The following is a 26,451-nucleotide window of genomic DNA, read 5'->3' as shown; positions in this document are numbered from 1 at the left end:
GGGTGTCCTCTCCAATCCAATGGCCCTACCAGCATCGGCCCTTTTAATTTCATGAATTCTATGTTGGCAACCGAGTGCGCTCACCTGACTGCCTTAGCAAGATCCACCTCTCCAGTGGGGCTGTTAGCCTGACATCGCTGTAAGCCTTCTGAAAGGGCCTACAGCCTCGGGAGCTCATTAAGGACATGAAGGCAACCAATTAGGAGGTTGCCTCCTGAAGGCTGCGCCAGCGGGCCGCTGACAACGTGAGCGGATTCGGGACCCCTATGTGGGTTGACGTCAGGGTCGCGATACCTCATGCCCATGTCTCAGCAATGGCTACCATGTCATCTCTTGCAAGTTGAATTTGCCCCTGCAATTTACTCAATTTGTTCCTTATACTCTGTGTGTTTGTATAAAGAACATATATTTGTATCACACACTCTAACCTGGCCTTCAGCTTTAACGTTTCTTATTTCTCTCTCCTGGTTTAATTGCTTTACATCTTTTAGTTTTCCCTTTACCTGTAATGCTCTTCTCTTCTCTTTTATTTGTTATCAAACCATTATTTATACAACCTTTTCCACCTGAGCCAGCACTCCCTCCCGCAACCATTTAGGAGTTTAAAGTCCTTGAGACCACCCTATTTACACTTCCACTTGGACCCAGGTTCCAATCCAATTGAGATGGAGCCTGTCCCCCAAGAGTACAGTTCCTTTCTGTCCCAGGACTGGTGCCAGTCTTCCACAAAGTGGAACCCCTCTTTCCCACACCAGTCCTTCAGCCAGATGTTCACCTTCCTAATCTGCTTATCCCTCCACTAATTTGTACACGGCTCAGGTAATACTGCAAATGATCTTCTTAACCCCATTTCTCCTGTCCCTGCCACCCTCACCTCCAACAACAAATGCGAGGAGTTCATAGACTTCTTTGGCACTAAGATTGAAACCATCCGATCAGCTACATCTGCCACTTCACTTCCTCCATTAGCCCACCAGGCCAAACTTCCTATAAAGCTCCCCCTGCCCTAGCCCTAGATTCACATCATTCTCTAGTTTCTCTCGTATCTCCCTTCATGCCCTCTCTGAGCTCATCTTGCCCATGAGACCCATCTTCTGCCCCCTCAGCCCTATCCCCACTAAACTGCTGACCAACCAACATCCCTTCCTAGTTCCCATGTTAGCCGATATTGTTAATGGTTCTCTTTCTTCAGGGATTGTACCTCCTTCAAATCTACTGTCATCGTCCGTCTCCTCAAAACTCCAACCCTTAACTCCACCGTCCTTGCAAGCTACCATCCTATTTCCAACCTCCCATTTTTCTCTGTTGGTGCATCCCAAATCCGTGCCCGTCTTTCCTGGAGCTCCATGTTTGGATCCCTCCAATCAGGTTTCCACCTGTATCACTGCACCAAAATAGCTCTAATCAAAGTTGCAAATGACATCCTCTGACTGTAAACTTTCCCTCCTCATCCTGTCTGCAGCCTTTGACTTGGTTGACCATACTATTCTCTTCCAACATCTCTCCACTGTCGTCCAGTTGGATGGAACAGTACTCACTTAGTTCCATTTATACCTATCTAATCATAGCCAGAGAATCACCTGTAATGGCTTCTCTTCCCGCTTCCACACTGTTACCTTTGGTGTCCTCCAAGGATTTATCCTTGGCCCCCTCCTATTTCTCAGCTACATGGTACCCCTCCCTAAACCCCTCCACCTCTCTACCTCTCTTTTATTCTTAAAACTTACCTAGCTTTTAGTCATCTAACCTAATATTTCCTTATTTCTCTCAGTGTCAAATTTTGCTTTATAATGCTTCTGTGAAGAGGCTTTGGATATTTTATTACAATAAAGGTGCTATAACAAGTTGCTGTTGTAATAATCTAGAGAAAACAACTGTTGAGGTCCTGTTCTTTAATTTAGCTCCTAACTTCTTCCCTGCTCCTCCCTATGTTGTTGGTCCCAATGTGGTTTACAACGACTGGATCCTCCCCCTCCCTCTCGAATATCCTTTCAAGTCGGTTAGAGATGTCCCTCACCCTGGCACTATGTAGGCAATATACTATGTTGAACTTTTGATTCTTTTGATTTGTGACAGGAAACAAAGGGTAATTGTTGACGAGTGTTTTGGCAACGGAAGGCTGTTTCCAGTGGCATTCCGCACGGCTCAGGTTCCCTGCTTTTTGTGGTTGTATATTAATGATTTGGACGTAAACATGGGGAGCATAATCAAGAAGTTTGCAGATGACACAAAAATTGGCCATGTGGTTGATAGCAAGGAGGATAGCTGTAGACTGCAGGAAGATATCAATGGATTGGTCAGATGGGCAGAAAAGTGGCAAATGGAATTCAACCCGGAGAAGTGTGAGGTGATTCATTTGGGGAGGTCAAACAAGGCAAAGGAAAACACAATAAATGGGAGAATACTGAGAGGTGTAGAGGAAGTGAGGGACCTTAGAGTGAATGTCCACAGATCCCTGAAGGTGGCAGGACAGGTCGATAAGGTGGTTAAGAAGGTATATGGAATCCTTTCCTTTATTAGCTGAGGTATAGAAATAAGAGCAGGGAGGTTATGCTGGAACTGTATAACACATTGGTTAGGCCACAACTTGAGTACTGTGTGCAGTTCTGGTCACCTCATTACAGAAAGCATGTAATTGCACTGGAGAGGGTACAGAGGAGATTTGCGAAGATGTTGCCAGGACTGAAAAAATGTAGCTATGAGGAAAGATTGAATAAGTTGGGGTTGTTCTCCTTGGAACAGAGGAGGCTGGGGGGAGATTTGATTGAGATGTACAAAATTGTGAGGGGCCTGGATAGAGTGGAGGTGAAGGGCCTATTTACCTTTGCAGAGAGATCAGTGACGAGGGGGCATAGATTTAAAGTGATTGGTAGAAAGATTAGAGGGGAGATGAGGAAATTTTTTTTTTCACCCAAAGGGTGGTAGGGGTCTGGAACTCACTGCCTGTAAGGGTAGTAGAGGCAGAAACCCTCATCTCATTTAAAAGGTGTCTGGATATGCACCTCAAGTGTTGTATCCTACAGGGCTACGGATCAAATGCTGGAAAGTGGGATTTGGCTGAGCAGCTCATTTTTCAGCCAGCGTGGACACGATGGGCCAAGTGGCCTCTTTCTGAGCTGTAAACGTTCTATGATTCTATGATCCTGCTTACAAAGGATCCTATCCATCCCCCTAATTATTGAATCCCCTAAAACTACCACATTACACTTGGCTTCCTCCTCCTCTTCCTTTCTTTGGACAGTCTTCTTCTCCAAGGTATCAAGATCTGCATTCTGGCTGTCCTTCCAACTGCTTTTGTCCTTATTCTGACAGATAGCAAGTACATTGTGCCAGTTGGATAGGATCAGTTTCTGCAGATCTTCATTCCCTAACTCACCAGGGTTCCCCTTATTCTGTACAGTATTGGCCACACCAACCCTGTGCTGAACCTACATTTCTCTACAAGGTGTGACCAAGGTCTAGACCAAACTGTCCAGATACTCCTTTTCCTCCCTAATGTGTTTGAGAATCTCACTCCAGCTCAATGACTCTGAGCCAAAGAGATTAGAGATGCAGACATGTACTGCAGATGTGTTCACTCAGGACAGTCCCGCTGTCCACAAAGCGCCACATACTGCAGGGCAGACATACAACCTGCTCTGCCATATTTTAGTATAGATCATTCATATTATTTATATCTACATTTTTGGTTTGTAAGTTTTTTTTTCCTTTTTCTGCACACTAACTTGTGCTGAATACCAACACTGGCTAAGAATTTTTAGATACTTACTGTCTCAAGCTCACACATACCACTAAAAGTACTGGAGGCAAGAAGCAGCACATCCCTTCCTGCCCCTGTTCCCCCTTCCTGCGCCTCCCCCACCCCACACCAAATTCTCACTCTCACCAAATTCCCAACTTTTACACTCTGTTTACAATGCACTCCGTTTGCGACTACTATAGGTTTTCCTCTTTTCCTCCTGATGTAAAGGGTGGCCTGGATTCAATGCATAAAGGAAAATCAGCAGGGAGGATCACCCTCCTATAATGTAGCCTACTCAATTTTTCAGTCAAAAATTGGTTGGGCTCCATTACAGTATGATCCTCCCCACTAGATTTTCCTCTATGCATTTCACCCAGATCCACTATAATAACAGAAAATGTTATAATTAATAGACTGTGGCTTTTGCTTTTCAAAAGCTGAAGTATCCAATGCCATAAATACATTATTTATGGACCTAATTATGTTATATTTATTTAACATAACACTGTTCTTCACAAGGAAAGTGCTTGACAACCTTCTTCATTTTGTTTGGAATGGCAAGTAAGCCAGAAAAACCATGTTCTTGCAAGCTAGTGATAAATTGGTTGCCAAACACCGTGTTAATGCATACTATCATACCTTATGTGGCATTGCTCAAGGTGGATATATTGTTTTATGCAGTGGTGGTCTTCCATGGAAAAATATTTACAGTGAATAAGTATGTCACTTCCAGGAAGTATGCATTACTCACAAGAATTTTGATCTGTTACAGGCCTTACCCCTTTAACTTTATGTGGTTTTACAAAACATAAAATTAATACATTGTACAAAATTTCAGAATATGAATTTAGGAATCATTCTAAGATGAAATGTGGTACATTCTGGGGAAAGAGTATTTGAAGAAGAGGAGAATGAGAGATAGTAACCTTTTGTTTTGTCCCTGTGCACTAATCAGAAATGAATTATCCCTAATCTGAAGAACTGATGACAACTGTTACACAGTTTGTGACTAAAACTGATGGGGCTTCTGTCTGCACCTAGCAATTCAATCAACTTTAATGTATGCCTTCCAGTAGCATCACATTTTTAATAATGAAAATGATCATTAAATCATTTTATGTGTTACCAACAAATCTTGTAATATTATTTTACATTTCAGGCTTATTCTTGGCTTCAGAAGGAACTGGGCCCCGATTCTGAACCAGTTATAACTGTGAGATTTTTGGGAACAACAGAGTTAAGTACAGAGCTCAAAACCCTACTGCAAAGTCTCTGTGAGCAATTAGCCATTAACTATCGATGCCTCATACACAATTACCCTCAAAAAATACACGACTTGCGGGAATTATTCATAAACCTTCTGAATGAGTCTTCATTTCATCGACCACTGGTGTTAATTTTTGATGCTCTGGAGCAGCTCTCGGATGGTGAGGAGGCACGCAAATTATGGTGGCTCCCCATTCACCTTCCTCGCTCAGTACGTGTAATATTATCAACTCTGCCGAACAAGCACGGCATTCTACAAAAGCTGAGGTGCTTGATACAGGACAATGATAACTACATTGAGCTGCCCCAACGTGACAGGAAGATGTGTAGCCAAATTCTTAAACATCAGCTTCTACAAGTGAAAAGAAAGGTCACCTCAGGTCAGCAGATCTATGTTAATGAAGCGCTCTCAAAATGTACTCTGCCTATGTTTGTTAATCTGATTTACCATGAGGTCAGGCAGTGGAGATCACACAAGGATGTTGATGACACTTCACTTTGTGTGACGGTACATGAAAGTATTGAGCACCTTTTCAGGTCCCTTGAAAATAAGTGTGGTTCTAGGCTGGTCTCAAGAGCTCTTGGCTTCATCACAATGGCCAAAACTGGACTGAGTGAAATGGAACTGGAAGATGTCCTTTCACTTGACAACTATGTTCTTAATGAAATCACAGCAAACTCCGAGCTTCGGAATCCACTGCGGATACCATATTATTTCATCGCAAGACTGAAGGAAGAGCTGCACGGTTACTTAGTGGAGAGGCAGGTGAGAAGCGTCACACTTCTAGTATGGGCAAATCGCCATCTTCATCTGATCGCTCAGAAACTGTACCTGCAGAACGAGGAAGAAATGCATGAAATGCACAGCATCATGGCAGATTACTTTTTAGGAGTGTGGTCTGGTGGGAGACCAAGGTTGTTTCATCCTGAGCAAAATCATATTCAATCTCTCGACATTAATAAAAGCATTAATGATGAAAAACAGACTGGCGAGAAAAGTTTTGACAGGCAAGCCCCTGAGCAGCCATGGGTCTTCCAGTGCAATTCTTTGGAGCCGGACATCTTTTTTGTGAATCATAGGAAAAGTATTGAGCTACTGCATCATTTGACTAGAAGTGGGAGGACAGACGATCTCATGTATAGTGTCATTATGAATTTCAGTTGGCTATATACCATGATCAAAATTGGTCACCTTGACAAAGTCCTTTCTGACATAGATCTCGCTTACAATTATTCACAGGAGAAAGAACTGAAATTTCTGGCAACGACGCTGCGAGGCATCAAGTTGAAAGTTTCAAAGAACCCAAGTTCACTGTCTGCTGAGTTACAACAAAGGCTTCTACCTGTTGTTAGCTCTTTACCAAAGCTGAGGCACCTTTTATTAGAGTGTGACAAAGACGGCCCAAAGTATTGCTCAATTGTGCCTTTGCATTCCTCTTTGGATGTGACATACAGCCCTGAACGGCTCCCACTTACCACCAGTTACATCCACGTGATCGAGGTTCTGCCTACATCGAGTCCCCACGTGATCATTGCTGCATTAGAAAATGGTTCCATTACTACCTGGGATGTGGAGTCCCGGCAGATTCTGCGCCAAATTACAACTGCAAACTCAGCCGTGCTAGGGATGAAACTTACTCACGACGAGAAGTACCTGGTTGTGTCAACAACAAAGAACACATTGTTGATATATGACAATCATAATTCATGCCTATTATCAGAGGTGGAAGTCAAGGGCTCCAAACACTGCATTGCAGGTGGAGGCAACTGTTTTATTTATGGCTTCACATTATCGATTAACCATGCCCTTGCATGGTTGCAGGGGAGTAAAGATGTCCATGTGATTGATCTAATTTATGGCTGGCCACTTTACCAGTTCCATTGCTGGTATGAAGTTACTTGTGTCCAATGTTCTCCAGATGGTGTGTATGCATTCTGTGGACAATACCTGAACACAAACACCATTTTCCTCTTGGGAAGTGGTGAAAAGCTCTCCACAGTGACGTCAGAGTTTTCTGGTGGGTATGTGAAATCCCTTCTCATCCTGGCTGCAGCTCAAGAAATGGTGATGATCGATAATGAAGGCAGCCTGTCTGTTTGGAATATAGATGAAATCACCAACCCCCAACTTATCGAGGACTTTGACTGCAGAGGAAAAGACAATGAAGTGGTGAGTTTAGAGCTGTCTGAAGACCAAAGTGCAATCCTCATATGTAAGACTTTCAGCATTGAAGTGCTAGACACTAGCATATGGAAGGTGGCTGAAAAATTCAAAGCAAAACGCAATGAACACTTCATATCGGCAGTCCTCTCCAAAAATGGTGATTCGATTATTGCTTCAATGGAACATATGTCATCGATTTTTGTGTGGCGGAGAGATACTGGACAGTGTATGGCAAGTTTGCAGGAAGTTTCAGGAGCCATTGTAAAGTTGGTCAAATCAAATCAACACAATTTGTTGCTGTCTTTGACAACCAATGGTATTCTTTCTGTCTGGGATATAGACATCATAACAGCGATCTCAAACATTGACAAAACAGGGAAAGCAATTCAAAATCTTCTCCTGCCCGGCAGAGGTGAACTGATCTATACACTGGATGGCTCAGAAGCGGTTCATAAATGGAGCTTCAGCACAGGATACATTGAAGCTGTATTTAAACATGATGGCATTGTGGAAAACTGTGTTCTCACACATTCAGGGGAGCTGATGGTCACTTCTGACGACAAAGGCATCCAATACATCTGGAATACCATTACCGGGGACAACATCTTTCGCATCAACGGGCAGCGGATATCCCAGCTACTGATTACACACAATGATCAGTTTGTAGTCTCGCTCTGTAACCAAGGTGTCTCTCGGGTATGGCGACTGTCTACTGGTCACAAAGTCTGCAATATTCTGGTTCCCATGCAGAATGCATTTATCACGTATCCTAACACATTCGTAATTGGTGTTTCAAAAAACAAGCTGCTGGCTGTTAGCTTGTGGACAGGAAGCGTAACAAAGAAGTTCTGCTGTGACGATGGCACAGCCATTGTAAATTTCAAGCTTATCCCCGATTCTCCAGACTATGTGGTTTTCATTACGTCGACTGAAACGTTGTTTGTTTGGAGTGTGACGGAGGAAGCAGTGTGCAGACGTGTGCAGCTCCCTAATAATTTCCTGAAAAACCTGGAGGATTTTCAGATATCTCCCAATGGGAAACTGGGAATTTTGTCCCGAGGCGATGACAACATTAATATCATGGATCTGCACAATGGAAAGCTACGCCTTGTTCCTGCCACTGGAATCATCTGGCGTCAGAAACTATCACGTGATGGCCGTTACCTGGTGTACATTTGTTTTAGAAACTGCAGTGAAGACAACGATAATGGGGCTGTGTCTAGTTTAATAGTCGTCAGGTTGGCTGATGGCAAAAACATTGGAGCATGTTCACTTTACAAGACTCCAGCTTTTCTTAGTCTGTCACAACGACACCTGAACATTATTGTGGGTTTTGATGATGGCAGCATCGGGACCTACACTGTCGTAGATCGAGTTGACGCTGCCTTAAAAATTAAAATCGCCACTTCAAACAGTCGACAGATTTTTAACAACTCATCTCAGAAAATCAGACCTAAGCGTGCAAATTTTATGTGCAAATACACAGCAGATTGCATATGGAGAGAGTCTACCGAGGTCTTTGCCAGGGATAGTCCGATTACAGTCTCCGATTCAAGTGATACACAGGAGACAGCACTTACCAAAAAGCAACCTTACTGCTCCGAAAAAGCATGTTCGACGTTACAATTAGACTATAAATGTCAAAACTTCACAGCAGAAAGCTAAGCCATGTTTTTGTGCGTGCAAAAAGAGTCACGTATACAGAAAAATATTTTATATGCTGAGTGCCATTTTGAAAGTCACTCAAAGCTATTTCTTTTATGCTTCTAAAGTATTATACAGTTTTGTTACTTTAAAAGAGATCTTCACTATTTAGGGGGGACTAATATCTCAGGGGTAAAGTAATTTATTCCACTCCACATATTTATCTTCATTTGGTTCTTCTGACTGTTCGCAGCTTTGTTTCATTCCTCTAGTTGGAGCTCAGTATGCTTCCTTATTTACATAAACTAACTTATCATAATGTTTCACCAGTTAAGGATTTTTAAGTAAATGATGTTACTCCAAACTCAAATTTCCTTTGTAAACTTTACCCCATAGTAAGACCCTGACTGAAATAACTTATGACCAGGTGAGAAGGGGTCTAGGGGGTCCTTCTCAGCCTTTGCCTGGTTTAACCGTAACAGAGTTTAATTCTAGAAAAACACCGTGTTTTAGCTCCCCTTTAGTGAATCCTTGTTCACTACATTCCAATTGTAAGGCAAAGAAATCAATTCAGACAGGTTTTCTTAGATTTTAAACAAGAAAGGTAGAAGTTTATTGATCTTAAACTCTAATCTAATTACCGACTACGAATGTGCGATGCGACCACATTAGCATTTGTATGTGATAACCACACATGCAGATAGAGGCAGAAAAGTAGAAAAGAATAAAGGGGAAAGGTTTGAGGCAAAAGATGGATTTCTATTTTACTGTCCTTTGAGTTTGCTGTGAAGTCTTTGATTGCCGGTCAGACTTGCAATTCGTTGGGCCCCAGTACACGCTTCAACTTGTTTCGAGGTCGGAGTCTTTTCCCTCTTGAAATTTACGTGTCTTCCATGGGTCCAGTGGCTTAGGAGAAAGTGAGAAAGAGAGAGAGAGAAAGAGGCTTCCTTGCTCCAGCTTCAGTTTCAACGGCCTTCTGAGTCTTTCTCTTGGCACAATTCAAAAAATCCCAGGTTGCCTGGCAGATTAGTCATGTGACTAACTGGTTTGACCACTTCTGTTTGTGGATTCTGCCATCTTAGCAGTCTTTTGGAATGTGAGCTTCCTCACCTTCAGTGTCTGGTGATCAAAGTCCATTTTGGGTTAAGTGGACCAGGGAATAGTCCTTTGTCTCTCCAAACATTGTCTGCAAATGTTTTTCCAGCCAAGTGTCTGGTGATTTTTTTAACAAGTCCTTTCTTCGCTCCAGCAACAGTTTAAAATCAATGTTTATATGACAAAATTAATATGCCTCATTCTTGGCAGATGGGGGTCTGCATGATCCCTCTACACCCAGCAGAATGAAATGCGATTTTTAAAAAAAAGAGCATTTCATTAAAAGGGACTAGAGAGATGATATGGACAGGAACACACACATGCATCTCTCCCATTCATTCAGAACCCTAACAATTATTACAGCCTGTCTTTTCCTGGTGGCAGTGCTGCTTTTAACAGCCCTTTCTGGCATCCCAAAAAACATGCAGTTTTTGGGACAGTTTTTTCACATTTCCATGACTGCCTAAGGGAGCTTTATTCTTGTTGAGGTCTGCAGGGGGGTGGGGGAGGTTAGGTTTAAAATGCCCTAGGTTGGAGTTCTGTTCAGGGGCGGTGGCAGTGGGTAATTCCACTCTGAACTCTCTTTTAGTGCCTTGATGTGTCATGCAAGGGCTTTTCACCTCAGGGGATGGCTGGTTCCCTTTTTTCCTGACTGTGGCGTTGGGATTTTTTGCTAACCTTCCCTTTGTCTTCTGGGACACACCTGCTTGCAGGTATTTGTCCAGATTCTACTGCATTACCTACGGCACTTTGACAAAGTCAGGCATCACCCTCACGATTCTCTGCCCTCTTGAGGACTTTCTTTGTCTCTACTGGTGCCTGTAAATGCTGTTAGCAACTCTGGTGGGGTGCTTCTAGTGTCTGGATCTACATAGGAGGAGGTGTGGTCTATTTTTGCAAACATTTCAGGGTTGGCTGATTGGACAGTAGGGGTTTTCATCCGGGATTCCTCCCAGACTTCCTTTAACCTGCCCTTTTTGTCCCTTTTTCCCCTTTCCTTTCTTAGCCTTGTGCCTGCCTGTCCCCTTTGTTCCCGGTGGGAGTCCCTTACAGTTCAATTGCCCTCTACTGGAGGGTCCTCTAAATACAGGTACAGGACTTAAGGGTGCAGATTTCACTGTCGGTTGGGGTTTCCCCTCAACCAGGCACATGTGGCAACTCCTACAGTAGTCCACCACATCTTTGTGGCGTTTTGGCCAGTCAAACTGCTGACTTATACGGGCTTTGGTTTTTCGTATACCAAAATGTACAGCCACTGCAATCTCATGGGCCATTCTTACTATTTCTCTCCGGTACCTCTGCAGCATCACTAGCTGGTGAACTACTGTCCACTCCTTGCTCTCAGGTCTGTGAAGAAAACTTCATTTCCTAATCAGTACCTCATTCTTTAAGTAGTAGCAATCAGGGACTCCCTCTGCTTCGATTTCAGACTGGGCAGCCTCTGCTAACTCTCCCAATACTGGGTCAGCTCGCTGAGCCTCAGCTAGGGAAGATCCATTTAACTCATTCCCTGGGTCTTCTAACTTTCCAAAGAAAGTCTCAGACAGACAGACATCATGGTCATCTGCCTGCAGTGCCAATTCAGTCTCCTCTGGGAGAGCTGGTTTGATCGTGGCCTGATTCATTACATATTCAGGGAAACTGCAGGAGACCATCTCCTGTCACTGCCCTGTCTCTGACCTTCTGCGGTCTGTCTTTCACTACTGGGGAAGCTACCTCCTTCATCCTACCAGATCATTACCTCGGAGCAGGTCAACCCTGTCCACAGGCAAACCAGGGACAAACCCTGCAGTCACCAGTCCCGAAACTAGGTCGCACTCCAAGTGCACCTGGTGTAAAAGTACAGGCATATGCTGCCTCCAATACCATTCACCACCATTCTGCACTCTCTGGTGGAAAGGTCAGGCCTTTTCCCAGTAAAAGGGATCTAGTGGCCCTGCGTCCTTGAGGATTACTATGGGCTTGCTTGCCCCGCTCGAGGGGTGTGAGGTTACTCTCCCTTCAGACACAAAACCCTGATAATCTTCAGGAGTCATATTAAATTATCCTGCACATGCAGCCGTAAGCTTCCTGGGTCTCACTCTTACTGCAATTAAAGCCACAGCTTGTTCTGCTGTGCTTTCCATCAGGGTCTCTTCTTCACTGAGCGGGTGTGCCCTGATTAACCCTACAGGTTTTCCCTTTAGTTTCCAGCGGTCAGCTCTTAAATGCCCTGCTTTGTTACAATGGAAGCACGCGTGTCTCTGGGTCTCACTCCTGCTTACAGCACCTTCCTTTTTGGCTAGAGGAGGGCCCCCTGTGTCTCCTGCTTTTCTTTCTCTCCCAGGACTGCTTGGGCATCTATCCTTCTCATCCTTTGTCCTTTTCAGATTTGTGGGGGTGATATGAAAGGTTTTCCCCTTGGAAACTGACTTATAAATGAGAGCAAGCTCATCGGCCAGAATTGCGGCTTGACGGGCTCTATGAGCCTTCTGCTCCTCTACATGTGTCTTTATGGAGAGTGGGAGAGAGTTTTTAAATTTCTCTTGCAAAATTACTTCTCTGAGATTTTCATAGTTGAGCTGTACTTTAAGAGCCCTCAGCCACTGGTCAAAAGCCAGTTGCTTAATTCTCTCAAACTCCAGATAAGTTTGATCAGCTTGCATCTTGAGGGTTTTAAACTTTTGGTGATAGGCTTCCGGTACTAACTCATATGCCCTGAGGATAGCATTTTTTGTCAGTTCATAATTTGATTAACTCTTATCTGGCAACATGGAATAAACCTCATGGGCTTTTCTGGTTAATTTATTCTGTTACAGCAGAGTCCAGGCCTCAGATGGCCACTTTAACTGCCTTGCCAGTTTTTCAAAAGACACAAAAAATGCTTCCACATCTCACCCATTGAATTTTGGGATCAGTTGGGAAAGTTTTAACAATCCTGTACCCAGCCCTGAATTGCGCACCTCCATATTGGCCATGCTTTCACTGGGGTTACTCTGTCGTCCCTATAGTTAACTCAAGCTGCTTCAGCTCTATCTCTTCACATTCTTTCTGGAAGGTTCTTTCTCTTTCTCTCTCCTCTTTTGCTTTCTCTCTCTCCTGTCTCTCTCTTTCTTTCTCCTGTCTCTGTCTTTCTCTTTCCTTGTCTTCTAATTCAAGTTTCCTCTGTTCCAATTGTATCTTTGCTGGCAATACTCTGTCTGGATCTACTTCTAACACTGCTTCTGCTTCTTCGATTCAAGGGAAAAATGGTTGGCCACTAGTCTTAGGAGCTCAGACTTTCTAGCCTTGCCACGTACAGTGATCCCACACTGCTCAGCCATTTTCCTCAACTCCTCCATTGACAGTGCTTTTAACTTATCTCAAGTTACTTCACCCTGGCTTGGAGAGCTATTACCTTCAGTCGCAGACATGTTAGTATTCTAGCACACACAACCACAAGAAAACCTGTATTGAGATAATTTCTCTTTTTGGATTGGGAACAATTTGACTTCCCACTTCCAATTTCTCATTTGGCTGTGGGTGAAATCCAGGACTTTTGCCCCCAAATGTCTGTTACGACCAGGTGAGAGGAGTCTAGGTGTTCCCTCTCAGCCTTTGCCTGGTTTAACCGTAACAGGGTTTAATTTTTAGAAAAACAGCATGTTTTAGCTCCCCCTTAGTGAATCCTTGTTCCCCGCTTTCCAATTGTAAGGTAAAGAAATCAATTCAGAAAGGTATTCTTAGATTTTAAACAAGAAAGGTAGAAGTTTATTGATCTTAAACTCTAATCTGCTGACCGACTACGAATGTGTGATGCGACCACATTAGCATGCATCTGCGATAAACATACATGCAGATAGAGGCAGAAAGTTAGAAAAGAATAAAGGGGAAAGGTTTGAGGCAATAGATGGGTTTCTATTTTACTGTCCTTTGAGTTTGCTGTGACGTCTTTGGTTGCCGGTCAGACCTGCAATTCGTTGGGGCCCAATGCACGTTTCAACTTGTTTCGAGGTTGGAATTTTTTCCCTCTTGAGGTTTGCGTGTCTTCCATGGGTTCGGTGGCTTGGAAGAAAGCAAGTGAGAGAGAGAGAGAGAAGGAGAGGCTTCTCCAGCTTCAATTTCAACGGCCTTCTGAGTCTTTCTCTTGCACAATTCAAAGAAATCCCAGGTTGCCCAACAGATTAGTCATGTGACTAACTGGTTTGACCACTTCTGTTTGTGGATTCTGCCATCTTAGCAGTCTCCTGGAATGTGAGCTTCCTCACCTTCAATGTCTGGTGATCACAGTCCATTTTGGGTTAAGTGGACCTTTGTCTCTCCAAACATTGTCTGTTAGTATGCAAATGTTTTTCCAGCCAAGTGTCTGGTGATTTTTTAACAAGTCCTTTCTTCACTCCAGCAACAGTTTAAAATCAATGTTCATATGACAAAATTAATATGCCTCATTCTTGGCAGATAGGGGTCTGCATGACATAACCAATATGGTTTGTTTTAGGTGGGCTTTGAATGGTAGCAGGAATCTCACCATTTACCCAAATTCTTAGCAGGAAAGAAGTGCTATGGGACGTGCCTGGATAAAATAAATGAAAGAGCATATTGATATCTGATCAGGTATTAGATGAAAAGAGCAGTGAGTAATTTAATGAAAGTGATGATTTTACTCCTTAACGTTCATTCTTTTTTGATCGAGAAATGACACATTTTACATACAGGCACAGTCATCGGTCAAGTGCTGTGAATGATTTACTGTACAAAAATCCAGTGTGTTACAACAATTTTCTTTGGGATGCCATTGTTCATCATTCCAAAAGTGCATTCTGGATAAGATAGTATTGTGAGTTCCTAGTGCTGTGTACTGTTCCACAGAAGATTGGCATCCTAAATAAATTATTTATTTCATTAGCCAAAACAGTGGAAATGTTGCACAGTTAGCCACCATTTGTAATTCACAGATTCAGTCAGAGTCTGGCATGATTCCCGACAGCTATTGACTATTTAGGTCAATTTACTTTTAAAGAGGCACTTTCCAATGTTTACTCCAGTGGTGCAAATTTATGATGCATCAAAGCTGTTGAACTTTCTAAATATAAAGAAAGTCCATGTGTGGGACTTTCCCGTCCACATAATTGCATTTCTATCATTGGGTGTCTGTTAGCAACAAAGAGCTGTTACCAGTTGGTTATCTCAGTACACCCAAGAGATGCACAGGTACAAACTTTAACCCAATCACCGTAATATGATTCCACTCCGGAAGATGGCATGAAATGCACCTCGTGGTGCAAAATGGCAGTGTTACAAATTTCAGTACTCCACAAGCCTAGCTGCATACGGCTTCAAACACTTGGTGGAGGATTGTGTTTATCGTTCAATTGATGAAGATCATTACTCCTTAAATAGGAAAGGCTAGTCCTTTAAAATAAATTCATAAAACAACTTACAATTTCTGGATCGGGGACCATTCTGAAAGTGTGAGAAAGAAAAAATGTGAACATTTTCTATTTTAATAGCTGCACTTTTTAAGCAGTTACATTTTGGTAAGGTATTATTAAAACATATTTAGAAAAGATTTCTATTAAAGCCAACAGAAATGTAGAAAAACAAAGGAATATTCGATCAAGGAGAGTACATCCTCCATTGCACCTTTCACAAGAGCAGAGTCATGCCGTGGTATTGAACAGAGGCACAGTAGCACCAACAGCAACTTTTTATATGGCTGACCCAACACAAACAATTATCCAAGAAAAGTAGAAATTTTTTTTGTTTGTCCAAAAAATAACAGCACGTGTATAGATAGTATTACACCTACTGGGTTAGGTCTTGACCTTCTGCGTTAGTGTAAGACAGGTGATAGTCAACAGTTCATTTTATATCACTCACTATTTTTATTTCCATTGACTTCAATAGAAGTAAAAATGGGAGAGATGTAAAATGGGCAGCCGCCTCACGATTTCCTGTTCTACACTAGATCCTACCCCCTTGTGCTTTGAGGCCAGATGGATAACACATGTCACCCCTATTAGCTCAGAAGTAAAGTCACTGTCTCTCAGCCACACACACACCAGGTTTGAACCCTGGATTCTATTGAGTTCTCTAATGTCTGTCAGCACCCCCGAGTTAACAAAGCCAGGGGTTGAACTCTATACTTTGGTACCTTCCAGAAGTGGATGTGTGTTAAGGCACCAGATAAGGATGTGATTGGGCTTGACTCTGATGCCTTTCATGCTACCACTCACTGTCCAGGAGTTCACATGAATACGGTACTGGAGGGTAGGCATCATCTGGAGAAAAAGAACAGAACACATGTCGGGGCAGATTTTCTCCTCTGGTGATTGGACATTAAATAACTATGAGAAGATGGTGGCATAGTGGTAATGTCACTGGGCTAGTAATCCAGAGGCCCAGGCTAATACCCTGGGGACATGGGTTTAAATCCCACCTTGGCAGGTGGTGGAATTTAAATTCAATTAATTAATAAAAATTTGGAATTGAAAGGCTGTCTCAGTAATGCTGCCATAAAACTATCATCATTTGTCGTAAAAGTCCATTGGGTTCACTAATGTTCCTTGGGGAAGAAAATCTGCTGTCCTTACCTGGTCTGACCGACATGTGACTCCAGACCCACAGCAATGTGGTTGACTCTTAACTGCCCTCTGAAATGGCCTAGCAAGCCACTCAGTTCAAGCGCAATTAGGGATGGGCAACAAATGTTGGTCTTGCCAGTGACACCCACATCCCATGAACGAATATAAAAAAAATTGCCCAGGTAGTACACATAGAGGAATATCAGGTGGGGAAGATCGCACACACGGAATGCAACCCACTCAATTTTTCTGTCTGTTTAAATTATTGGAAGGAAAATGGGACAGTTTCCATGCGATCATTCTCACGTAGATTTCCATTATACACTCTGCCCAGGCAATTATTTAATGCCTAAGTGCAAAAGAAGAAACTTGTCTCTTTGAAAAGCAAATGTTCAGTGTTGTGTTACAGACATCAGTATGCATCCACAAGACAAAAGTTAGTTTAGGTATAGCTAATCCATCCTCTTATGATATATTTTGGATCGTGGTGTACTGTTCTGCATAGATTTGCAGCACTTTCATAGTTACTGGGTGTAATAGCTTTTGCAATTACATGAATTACCAGCTAGCTCGTCCATGTGAGGGGACCACACAGGTTCCTGTTTATAAAGCAGAGCAAGAGCAAAACCAATCTCCAACAGTGTGGTGGTTGGGGGGGCGGGGGGGTGTAGAATTTACAGGAAATTGTTATATTCTGTTATTTGCACATGCAGATTTATCAACAATTTTGCACTTCTGATGTCAGGCCCTCTTTTTCATTACTGACAACCTCTTGGCCTGCATAGTCAGACAGCCCTGGCCCACCCCAATCACTTTCATTCACATTGGAAGCTATCAACTATCAAATTGGAAGAATAAGTATATTTTCTATAGTTACATCTGTGCATATTCTAAAATAGGACAGAAATTGTGAGATTCCATTGCCAACACAGAGCCTCACTAAACTTGAACACAGCTCAGAAACAATGTTGCAACATTGTAGGTCCTATTTTGCACCCCACAATTATAACTTACAAGCATAGACCTCCTCATGTATATAGTAGCAGTATGGCAGATGCAAACTGCAGACCTGTTTTCAGGAGAGGACAGTGCAGAGTTCCTTATTGGTTTGGACTTAGTGTGTGCTTGTTGCTCTGACACTGATGCACAGACCAATTCAAAGGCAACTTGGGGGCTGTCTACAAATTTGCATTCGTTCTCTGACCAACATTATGTTACATTATAATTTTTTCCAAAGTTCAGGAGATAAAATACCCTGTGTATATTATATGGAGTCCTTTACAGAAATTATCCAGAGCCGAGGGATCTATTACCACCCTGAACATAGTGGCAGTCATTTTTATTCTTTCGAATATGGCCATTTGATGAAAAGCTCCTCTCTGTCTCTCAAAGGCTGCATTCAGAGCTTGCTATTTAGCTGCCAATTTCCCATGTTGCTGCTCACCTTTGCTAGGATGATCAGATAGTATTTACTGTGAGTTTACATCACATGATGAGAGGATTTTATTCAGTTATAACTACAGAGGTTTATGGAAAAAAATCTCATTTCACCTGGCACAAAGAGAGTGTTTCTTGAAAAGTATTACTATTCTATTCATGTTATAATGCAGTATTTGTTATTATGTTGCACTTTAGATATTACATTCGCAACACAACATTTACTAAAATATTTTGAATTGTTAGCACTCATCAGACCAGTGCCATTTAACCCTTTCCTGAATGGGCAGTTTGTTCCTGTCTGTATATCTTCTTATCTGTTTATCTGACCGTGCCAGAAGTTTTTTTTATTCATTCATGGGATGTGAGCATCACTGGCCAGGCCAGCATTTATTGCCCATCCTTGAGAAGGTGGTGGTGAGCTGCCTTCTTAAACCGCTACAGTCCTTGTGGTGTAGGTACAGCCACAGTGCTGTTAAGAAGGGATTTTGATCCAGCAACAGTGAAGGAACAACGATAGAATTCCAAATCAGGATGGTGTGGAATTGAAATAAGAAAATAGTTTTGCTGATCTGTACCACAATCTGCAAAGCTGCTCCAAAAACTTGAATTTGTTCTGATAAAATTCTCAGTCTGCACTGCAGCTTAAGAAATTCTTCAACATTGTGGTCACCCCCTTAGACTTCTGCTCAGAGGACCATATTCTACAGTATCCTGTTGGTCAAAAAGTAGTTTCTGGAGGTGTTTGCTTTGTCCTTTGTGAAACTGTCACTTTTGGTAAATGTCTTTTGTCGGGTTTTTTTCCCCCACTCCTGTCCCCACCCCCAAAATTTCTGTCCAGTTCTCCTGAAATCACTGACTCAAGCTGGGGCCACAGATAGATGGCCAGCACAGAGTGGTGGCTATTCTTTATCCACAAACAACAACAGTGAGTGCCAGTAAGCTTGTTGACGACAAAGGGGCATCCAAGCTGTAATTGGTTGTGACCTCACTTGATGTTGACAACAGCAGGGGTCAGCAACAGGAATATGGCTACTTTTTGAGGTAACCCAACTGGTACCCAGGCTGAAATGACCTGACTCAATATTGGTCTCTTCATGGTTGTTATGGTGTCGCACTACATGAGGCAGTACTTTTGGCCACTGGGAAAACTGCAAGTGTCCTTGAAATATTTTTATGACATGGATTTTAGTCTGGACACAAAGGAGACCTTTCATTCCAAAGAAAAACATGACTTCTTACTGTACTGGATTTTTTCTGTCTATACTGCAAAAGTGACACCAGAATACAAAGAATACCATCATTAAATAAAATAAAAAGGCTGCTGACTATTCTCCCAACTAACTTTCATTGCTTCATATTTCACAGCTACTCACATATTACCGAGCAGTAAAATTATGTCAGCAAGTTCAGGCAAATGATTATGCCACATAAATACTTTTTTATATTTGGAAGAGGCAGTGCTTTCCAGTATTTTCAACTTGTAAACAGAAATGCAGAATGCTCAAGATATTTAACTTCTAACCAAACCTTCGCAAATCAGAGGCAATTTCAGAGCTGGAGGGTATAGCAGTCACTGCATGTTTTTCTGGTACTCAGTAGCCTACATCTGACTGCTTGTCTTACAGTTCAAGTTGGCTGTAATATACTTGACTATGGACCTTACCAGTACAGATCACAAAACAACAAACCCACAGTGTCACATAACTGCTACTCAGATTACAATGGCCTTTCCTTACAGATTGGGTTGAATTTTAACTTTAAAAAATGGGTAGGTTTGGTTTGGACGAGGGGATTAAAATCTCAAAAATATGTTTCCTGACCCGAACCTGCTTCCAACACGCCCATTTCCAGCTTTAACTGGGGCCAGAAGTGTTGCAGGTAACTACCCGGATCCAAGGAGTCAGGGTGCAACTTTAAATGTGATAATGAGGCTGGCAGCCAGGTTTTCCGAATGTCGGGGAACCTGTCAACTTCCTCGAGGACTTGGTGGATTCAGGAGGCAAATGCCTTGATAGAGGTGCCTGCCTATGAAGCCTTCAAGATCGGGACCCCCTCCCCCCAACAAACTTCCCCATAAGGCCTCCGACCTACCCCATACTTCATCCATGATGCCTCGATTCTCCCATCACCACCAGGCCACTGATCCACCGCACCCCTTGCCCCCCTGAGGCTTCCAGTCTCTCCCCCTCTCCTGTCACCAACTTCCCCCCACCCATGCCCGAGGCCTCCAACTTCAGCCCACATGACCAACTCCCCCTTCCCATCAACCAACCCACACCTCCCCACCCAACCCCGGCCTCATCAATCAGGCTGGGACACTAAGCGAGGAACCAATCAATGAGATCAATGACACACTGCAGAGTTAAAACTCCACAGTGTATGGGGTAATCCTCAATTGTGGGTTCCCCACAACTTTCTGACTGACCTCAACTCCCTGCGAGTCAGGTCAGTATAAATTCTGCCCATTATTTTAGGAATATGCATACTTCAAATATGACTGCAGCATTTTTTCTCCAGAATGCAGTTAGCCAGCATTCATTAACCCTGGATAATGTACAACTAGCAGCAAAGCAAATTTATTTAGATTTCTAGCAATTTTTGGGTGTGCAGCCAGCTGTTTACATTAAAGTTAGGTTTAGAGAAAAGGACTTCTCCAGAATACTGTGCTGAATTTTACAGCGCCCCGACATCAGGGGTCATGGCAGGGGGGCTGGAAAATGCCTCCGGCAGAGGCATGCCATGGGCCTCGATGCTGGGAAGGCCCGGCCTAATATTGCCGGCAGCAGCAAGGCCTCGTGGCGGCCCCCAGCTGCTCAGCGATGGAAACCCTATTTAAATATTTAGATTTATTTAAATAAATGAATTGATTACTTACCCACTGCCACCGTCTATCCCACTCCGATATTGGTGCCGGTGGCCGGCGCTCCCACATCTTTGAGTCCCCGTCCATGGATCCAAGGCGGAACACTGGTGGGGAGGGGGGAGCAGGTAAGTTTTTCTGTGCGGGAGTGAGGGGAGCGGGGTCAAACTCATCCAATTGGTGTAGAGGATGGTGGGAAGGGGTAAAGTGCATAGATTGTGAACTTTGGCTGGGGGGAAGGTCAGGTGCGCAAGGTAAGTATTTCAGGGGGCGGGGAGGGCAAGGAATGAATTATATGGTTTTGGAGTTGGTGGGAGAGGGGCTGGAAACATTTATTTAATTTTTTCAAATCAATTTTTAATGACTATTTCTTTAAATATTACAATTGAAATGTAGGGCTGGAAGCCCTTTAAAAATGGTGTCAGCGCCTGTGCAAAGGCAGCTGACGCCATTGCCGGGGACGGACAGCCCACCCCATCCATGTCATCGGGGGGTGAGGTCCACCCTGGCCATTTAAAAGAGCCGCCGCGTTGAATATCGTGGCGGCTCCACGATGTGCGGTCCGCGCTGGTGGACCGCCATTGTTTACATCTGCCACCAATTTGGAACCCGTACCAAAAGTGTGTTATAGTGAAGGAATGTTTCACTGAAGGATCCACAAAGAGCATCTTCTGTATCAGAGGTTTCGATTTATCAAAGTATGTTACGCTGAGGGAATATCAAAATGTGTTGTAGTAAAAGTAATTCAAAGTGCATTAACCTGAAGGAATACTGGGGAGTAGTGTGTCTTCAAGGTAACATCAATGGGGTAGAAGGTTATGTGAGCCCACATTAAGTGTCTCCCAATCAGGAGGCCTAAGGCTGGCCTAAAATTGGACCTCAGGTCTCATTATATGGTCACATTAATATTATCTAGGTGAACTGCCTAGATTGTTCCTCCCCCACATGCAGCTCGCCCAAGTCTCCAAGGATGATTTTCATGAAGCAGCCTGAAGGTAAATCTCAGGAGGGCGGTGGTTCAATACCCAGTGGGGAGCAATCGCCAGTGCTGCAGAGTCAAGGCAGCATTCCTGTTTTTCTTGGCTCCACATGAAAGAATTCCAATTGATTAAAAAAAAAATTCATGACATTTCATTGCCTGCTGTAGGAACCCTAAACAGACCATTCCCAGCACCTGCTCCACTGATCAGCACTGATCATTAGGGCACCTAAAACCGCTGGTATGGAGCTTGATACTTGTTTTAGGCAGCCACTTGAAGCATCTGCAAAGCCACCTTTACCAATATGGCGATGCCTTTAACACAAGCACAGATGAGGAGCGGGACATTGCATCTTGAAATTGGTCCTTTATGACTGGAAAGTTTGCGCAAGGAAAACAAATATCCAATCCAAAGTGTGCTATAGCAAGATAATGCCATAACAAACAGATCAAGAGGAAGGGGCAAAACAGAAATCTTTAACACACTCTTTGTGGACTTCATGAATACTTTTATAAATGGTTTTGTTGTGTCATGGTATTTAATAGTCAAAATTCTGAAAAGCAAATTAATTTAAGGTTACAAATTGTTCTGGAAATGTTTGCCTTTCAAGTATGTGTAGTTAGTGATATGTCAGATATTGAACAGCTTTTTTGATTGTGGCCATAGACATACAGAATGTTTTTTAATGTAATAATTTGTACTGTTGAGAGTAATCACCCTATATGCTTTGCAGAGATTTATATTTTTCATAAATGTTCTATTTATTTAAGGGTTTTGTTACAAAGTTGCAATTTATTAGAGAGAACAATATTGAAAATGTGATGAGCAATAAAATGCATTGTGAAAGCATTGTTTGTATTAATAAAATTCAGTATGGAACAAAATCCTCTCTCGGGTCCTTGAATGTTGTAATGAAGGTAGGCTTTTAAATATCTATCATAAAACTTGTATTTATATGCTGCCTTATTACATCTAAATGGCAAAGTACTTTGATGTACAGCGAATGTGGTGTAACATGCTACTTCCATACATGCCTACAAATTCCATCCTGATCCTTTTTTTCAATTCATTCATGGGATGTGAACGTCGCTGGTTAGACCAGCATTTATTGCCCATCCCTAATTGCCCTTGAGAAGGTGGTGGTGAGCTGCCTTCTTGAACTGCTGCAGTACTTGGTGAGGTAGGTACACCCACATTGCTGTTAGGAAGGGAGTTCCTTCCTGTTTCCATTTAATGAGCAAAAACACAGTCAGCTGGCAGTCATGGCCCTGTATTAAATCAATTTGGGCAATCCATTCCACTTCCAAACGGCCGTGAGCCAATAACACAAAAATGACTCACTCAGCAATAATTCACAATCTCACTCAGAGGGATTGGGATGCCATGTGAAGCAAATGGAAACATTTGTACTGATGCACTAGGGAGTGCTCTTTTCAGACGGAGCTGTTTACATAGATTAAAGAGAGCGTTACTGTATTGTGCTTGATCTGGAGGATCTTGATGCCAACAGTGAGTGCCCAAAATGAATTCCACAGCATTAACATCCGTCCATTTGATGAGCACAAAATTCACAAAAAAAAGTTGGGGGAAGAAAGTACAGTAAAACTCAGGATAAATATAAGTTCCATTAGTAATTTTACTGAGGAGACAATACCCTTCAGCTACACATTGCAAAGCAGCTATTCTGTTGACAGTAAACATCTTTGTTGTGATTAAGCATCTGGAATGTTCTTTTCCTAGATCAGTATAGAATCTCTTGTAGATGTGACAACTAAAGTGATGAGGCCTAGCACTGGCATTAGGGCCAGGAAAATCAGGAGCAGCTGCAGGCCTCTGACTTTCTGGCTGCTGATGATGATCAAAATGTTCCAAGATGACATTTAAACTGCTGGGCGGGGTACCCAAAAATGAAACAGGTATTCTACCTATAAATCATTGGCCTACACTGGGCCAAACCCCTCCACCCTCCCCCAACCCTCTAATAAGTGGAGGTTAGAGGGCGGGCCACAGCACCATCTCTTCTGAGTTCCCTGTGCTTGGGTGGGAGAGGGGAAATGAGGGAGGATTCCAGGAGAGCCTTCTCTCTTCCTTACAATAGGTGAACCTGCAAGCAGAGATCAAACTCCATTCCCCTTGGAAAGCCCCTAAAATCCCAGCACTGCATTAAAAGAGTGCAAACCTGATGATCCAAATCGCCACTCCTTTTTCCAGATCCTTACACCGATGAACCTGAGCAATACCCAAGGGGAACTGGCTTTACTTTTTGAAGATTAACTGTTGAAGCTATCAGCCAAAGCCCGGCACTGTTCTGCTTTTGAAAATGGTGTTAAACAGCTTTATGGAACAGCTAAGTTCAGGGAATTTTACTACAATGTACCAGATGCTACTAACACAAAACTAAGCAGAGAGTCACTCCAGTAGCAATTGGACACTGAGGAGCATTTCTCCCATTAAGCACTGGTGGCGGAGAGACCCACCTACTGGCTGGGCATATCCAAAAACTGCAGGCATGTTGCTGGCGGTCGCAGTTTCCTGCATCTTGTATATGCTTAGAAAATTACCCATGATAATACAATCTTAGAGAATTAACAATCAGCTGAATGGTCAAATCACAGATCGTATAGGACTATATCGATTACTCATTTAAAGTGTCAGTCAGTGCTGTTCACTACCACTTTGGGATGGATTTTTAAAGCCTGCTGAGTGCGGGGGCAGGTACAAGCACAGTTTGAAGATCGTGTTCTCTGAGGTCGGCATTGGGACCCGCCACATCCGGAACATGAAGCCATTTTTTAAAGGGATGCCGGGAGGGAGGGAATGGGTCGGGCACTGCCTCCAATTAACTGCATGTTGAGATCATTGGAGAGCTCATTAACAGGCTTGTCAGCAACAGTTTTTAATTTTCAAAGGCTGGGAATATGGAGGATGCCATGTTGGAAACATGGCAGGGTAATCAAGTCATGAACACAGAGGGGGTGCCGTGAGGGCTACAGAAGGGTTGATTAAAATACTTCAGAGGCACAAAATAAAGCTCAGCTGCTTCAAAAGTGCCACAGAGTAGCCATTGCTGGAGCTGGAAGACTTGCTTTTCTCAGTCATGAGTGATAGAAATCTAGAGAGGGATGTGAGGCCGCTGGCATCACTTGGGCAGCTGGGGTTGGCAGGAGAAGGCCTGGTGAATGCTCAAAGCCCAGCTGTGGGAGTTCAGATGAGAAAAGGCTGACTTTGGACAGAGAAGCCAGGATGAGCTGCAGTACATGCAACCTCCTGAACAGCAGGAGGCCAGAGGAACACAGTCAGGGGCTGCAAAGGAAAGAAGGCACTACCCACGACATCAGGTGCACAGCACAAGAGTCAGCGCCCTGCAAATGACAGAGTGCCATTGCCCTAGGGGGATATGCCTATCGAGGCAGATGGTCTCTTTTTAGTTTTTTTTTAGTTTAGAGATACAGCACTGAAACAGGCCCTTTGGCCCACCGAGTCTGTGCCGACCATCAACCACCCATTTATACTAATCCTACACTAATTCCATATTCCTACCACATCCCCACCTGTCCCTATATTTCCCTACCACCTACCTATACTAGGGGCAATTGCTAATGGTCAATTTACCTATCAACCAGCAAGTCTTTGGCATGTGGGAGGAAACCGGAGCACCCGGAGGAAACCCACGCAGACACAAGGAGAACTTGCAAACTCCACACAGGCAGTACCCAGAATTGAACCCGGTTCGCTGGAGCTGTGAGGCTGCGGTGCTAACCACTGCGCACACGGTGCTGTGTGCTCTGATCCACAATGACCTGAGGCCTCACGGCCCCCATGGTAGTCCCTTACTTGCAGCAACAAGGGCTCCATCACCATAAACTTCTATGCAACCAGGTCATTCCAGGGATCAGCTGGGACCTAGGTGGCATCTTGCAGTTGGCAGCTCAACAGGCCATCAGGCAGGTCACAGATATCATTTTCAGGAGGACAGGGGTCCACATCCACTTTGACAGAGATAAGCCTGCACTGGCAGAGAGGGCATTGGGTTTCACCTCCATCATTGGATTCCCTCAGGTGCAGGGAATCATCATTTGTGCCCATCAAGGCAGCCAATGACCAGCCAGTGAGGTCCATCAACAGCAAGAGCTCCCACTCCCTCAACGTCCAACTGGTCCACAACCACAAGAGCTTCCTGCATGTATGCGGTCGCTTTCCTGGCAGCTGCCATGACTCCTTCATACGAACATACAAATTAGGAGCAGGAGTAGGCCACTCAGCCCCTTGAGCCTGGTCTGCCATTGAAGGAGATCATGACTGATCTGATTGTAACCTCAACTCCACATTTCCACTTACTCCCGATAACCTTTCACCCCTTGCTTATCAAGAATCTATCTATCTCTGCCTTAAAAATATTCAAAGACTCGGCTTCCACTGCCTTTTGAGGAAGAGAGTTCCAAAGACTCACAATCCTCTGAGAAAAGAAATTCTCCTCATCTCTGTCTTAAATGGGCGACCCCTTATTTTTAAATAGTGGCTCCGAGTTCTAGATTCTTCCACAAGAGGAAACATCCTTTCCACATCCACCCTGTCAAGACCCTTCAGGATCTTATATAGAGTCACTGAGTCATAGAGTTATACAGCACAGAAACAGGCCCTTCGGCCCATCGTGTCTGTGCCAGCCATCAAGCACCTAACTATTCTAATCCCATTTCCAGCACTTGGCCCGTAGCCTT

At 43.5% G+C, this 26,451-nt stretch overlaps 1 protein-coding gene across 1 annotated transcript in view; it reads left to right on the top strand.

The window, feature by feature from the left end:
- The window catches only part of LOC137368729 (NACHT and WD repeat domain-containing protein 2), a 212,687-nt gene extending 203,850 nt beyond the window's left edge, over positions 1-8,837 (top strand). The window contains exon 7 of the mRNA XM_068028946.1: positions 4,902-8,837. Coding sequence (XP_067885047.1) covers positions 4,902-8,837 — 3,936 coding nt within the window. The remainder of the gene's footprint in view (positions 1-4,901) is intronic.
- The last annotated feature ends 17,614 nt before the right edge of the window (positions 8,838-26,451 follow it).

The sequence above is a fragment of the Heterodontus francisci genome, chromosome 1, assembly GCF_036365525.1.
Source record: "Heterodontus francisci isolate sHetFra1 chromosome 1, sHetFra1.hap1, whole genome shotgun sequence".
NCBI lineage: Eukaryota > Metazoa > Chordata > Chondrichthyes > Heterodontiformes > Heterodontidae > Heterodontus > Heterodontus francisci.
Note: the sequence above shows the minus strand (reverse complement) of the source record. Positions and strands in the feature narration are given on the sequence as shown.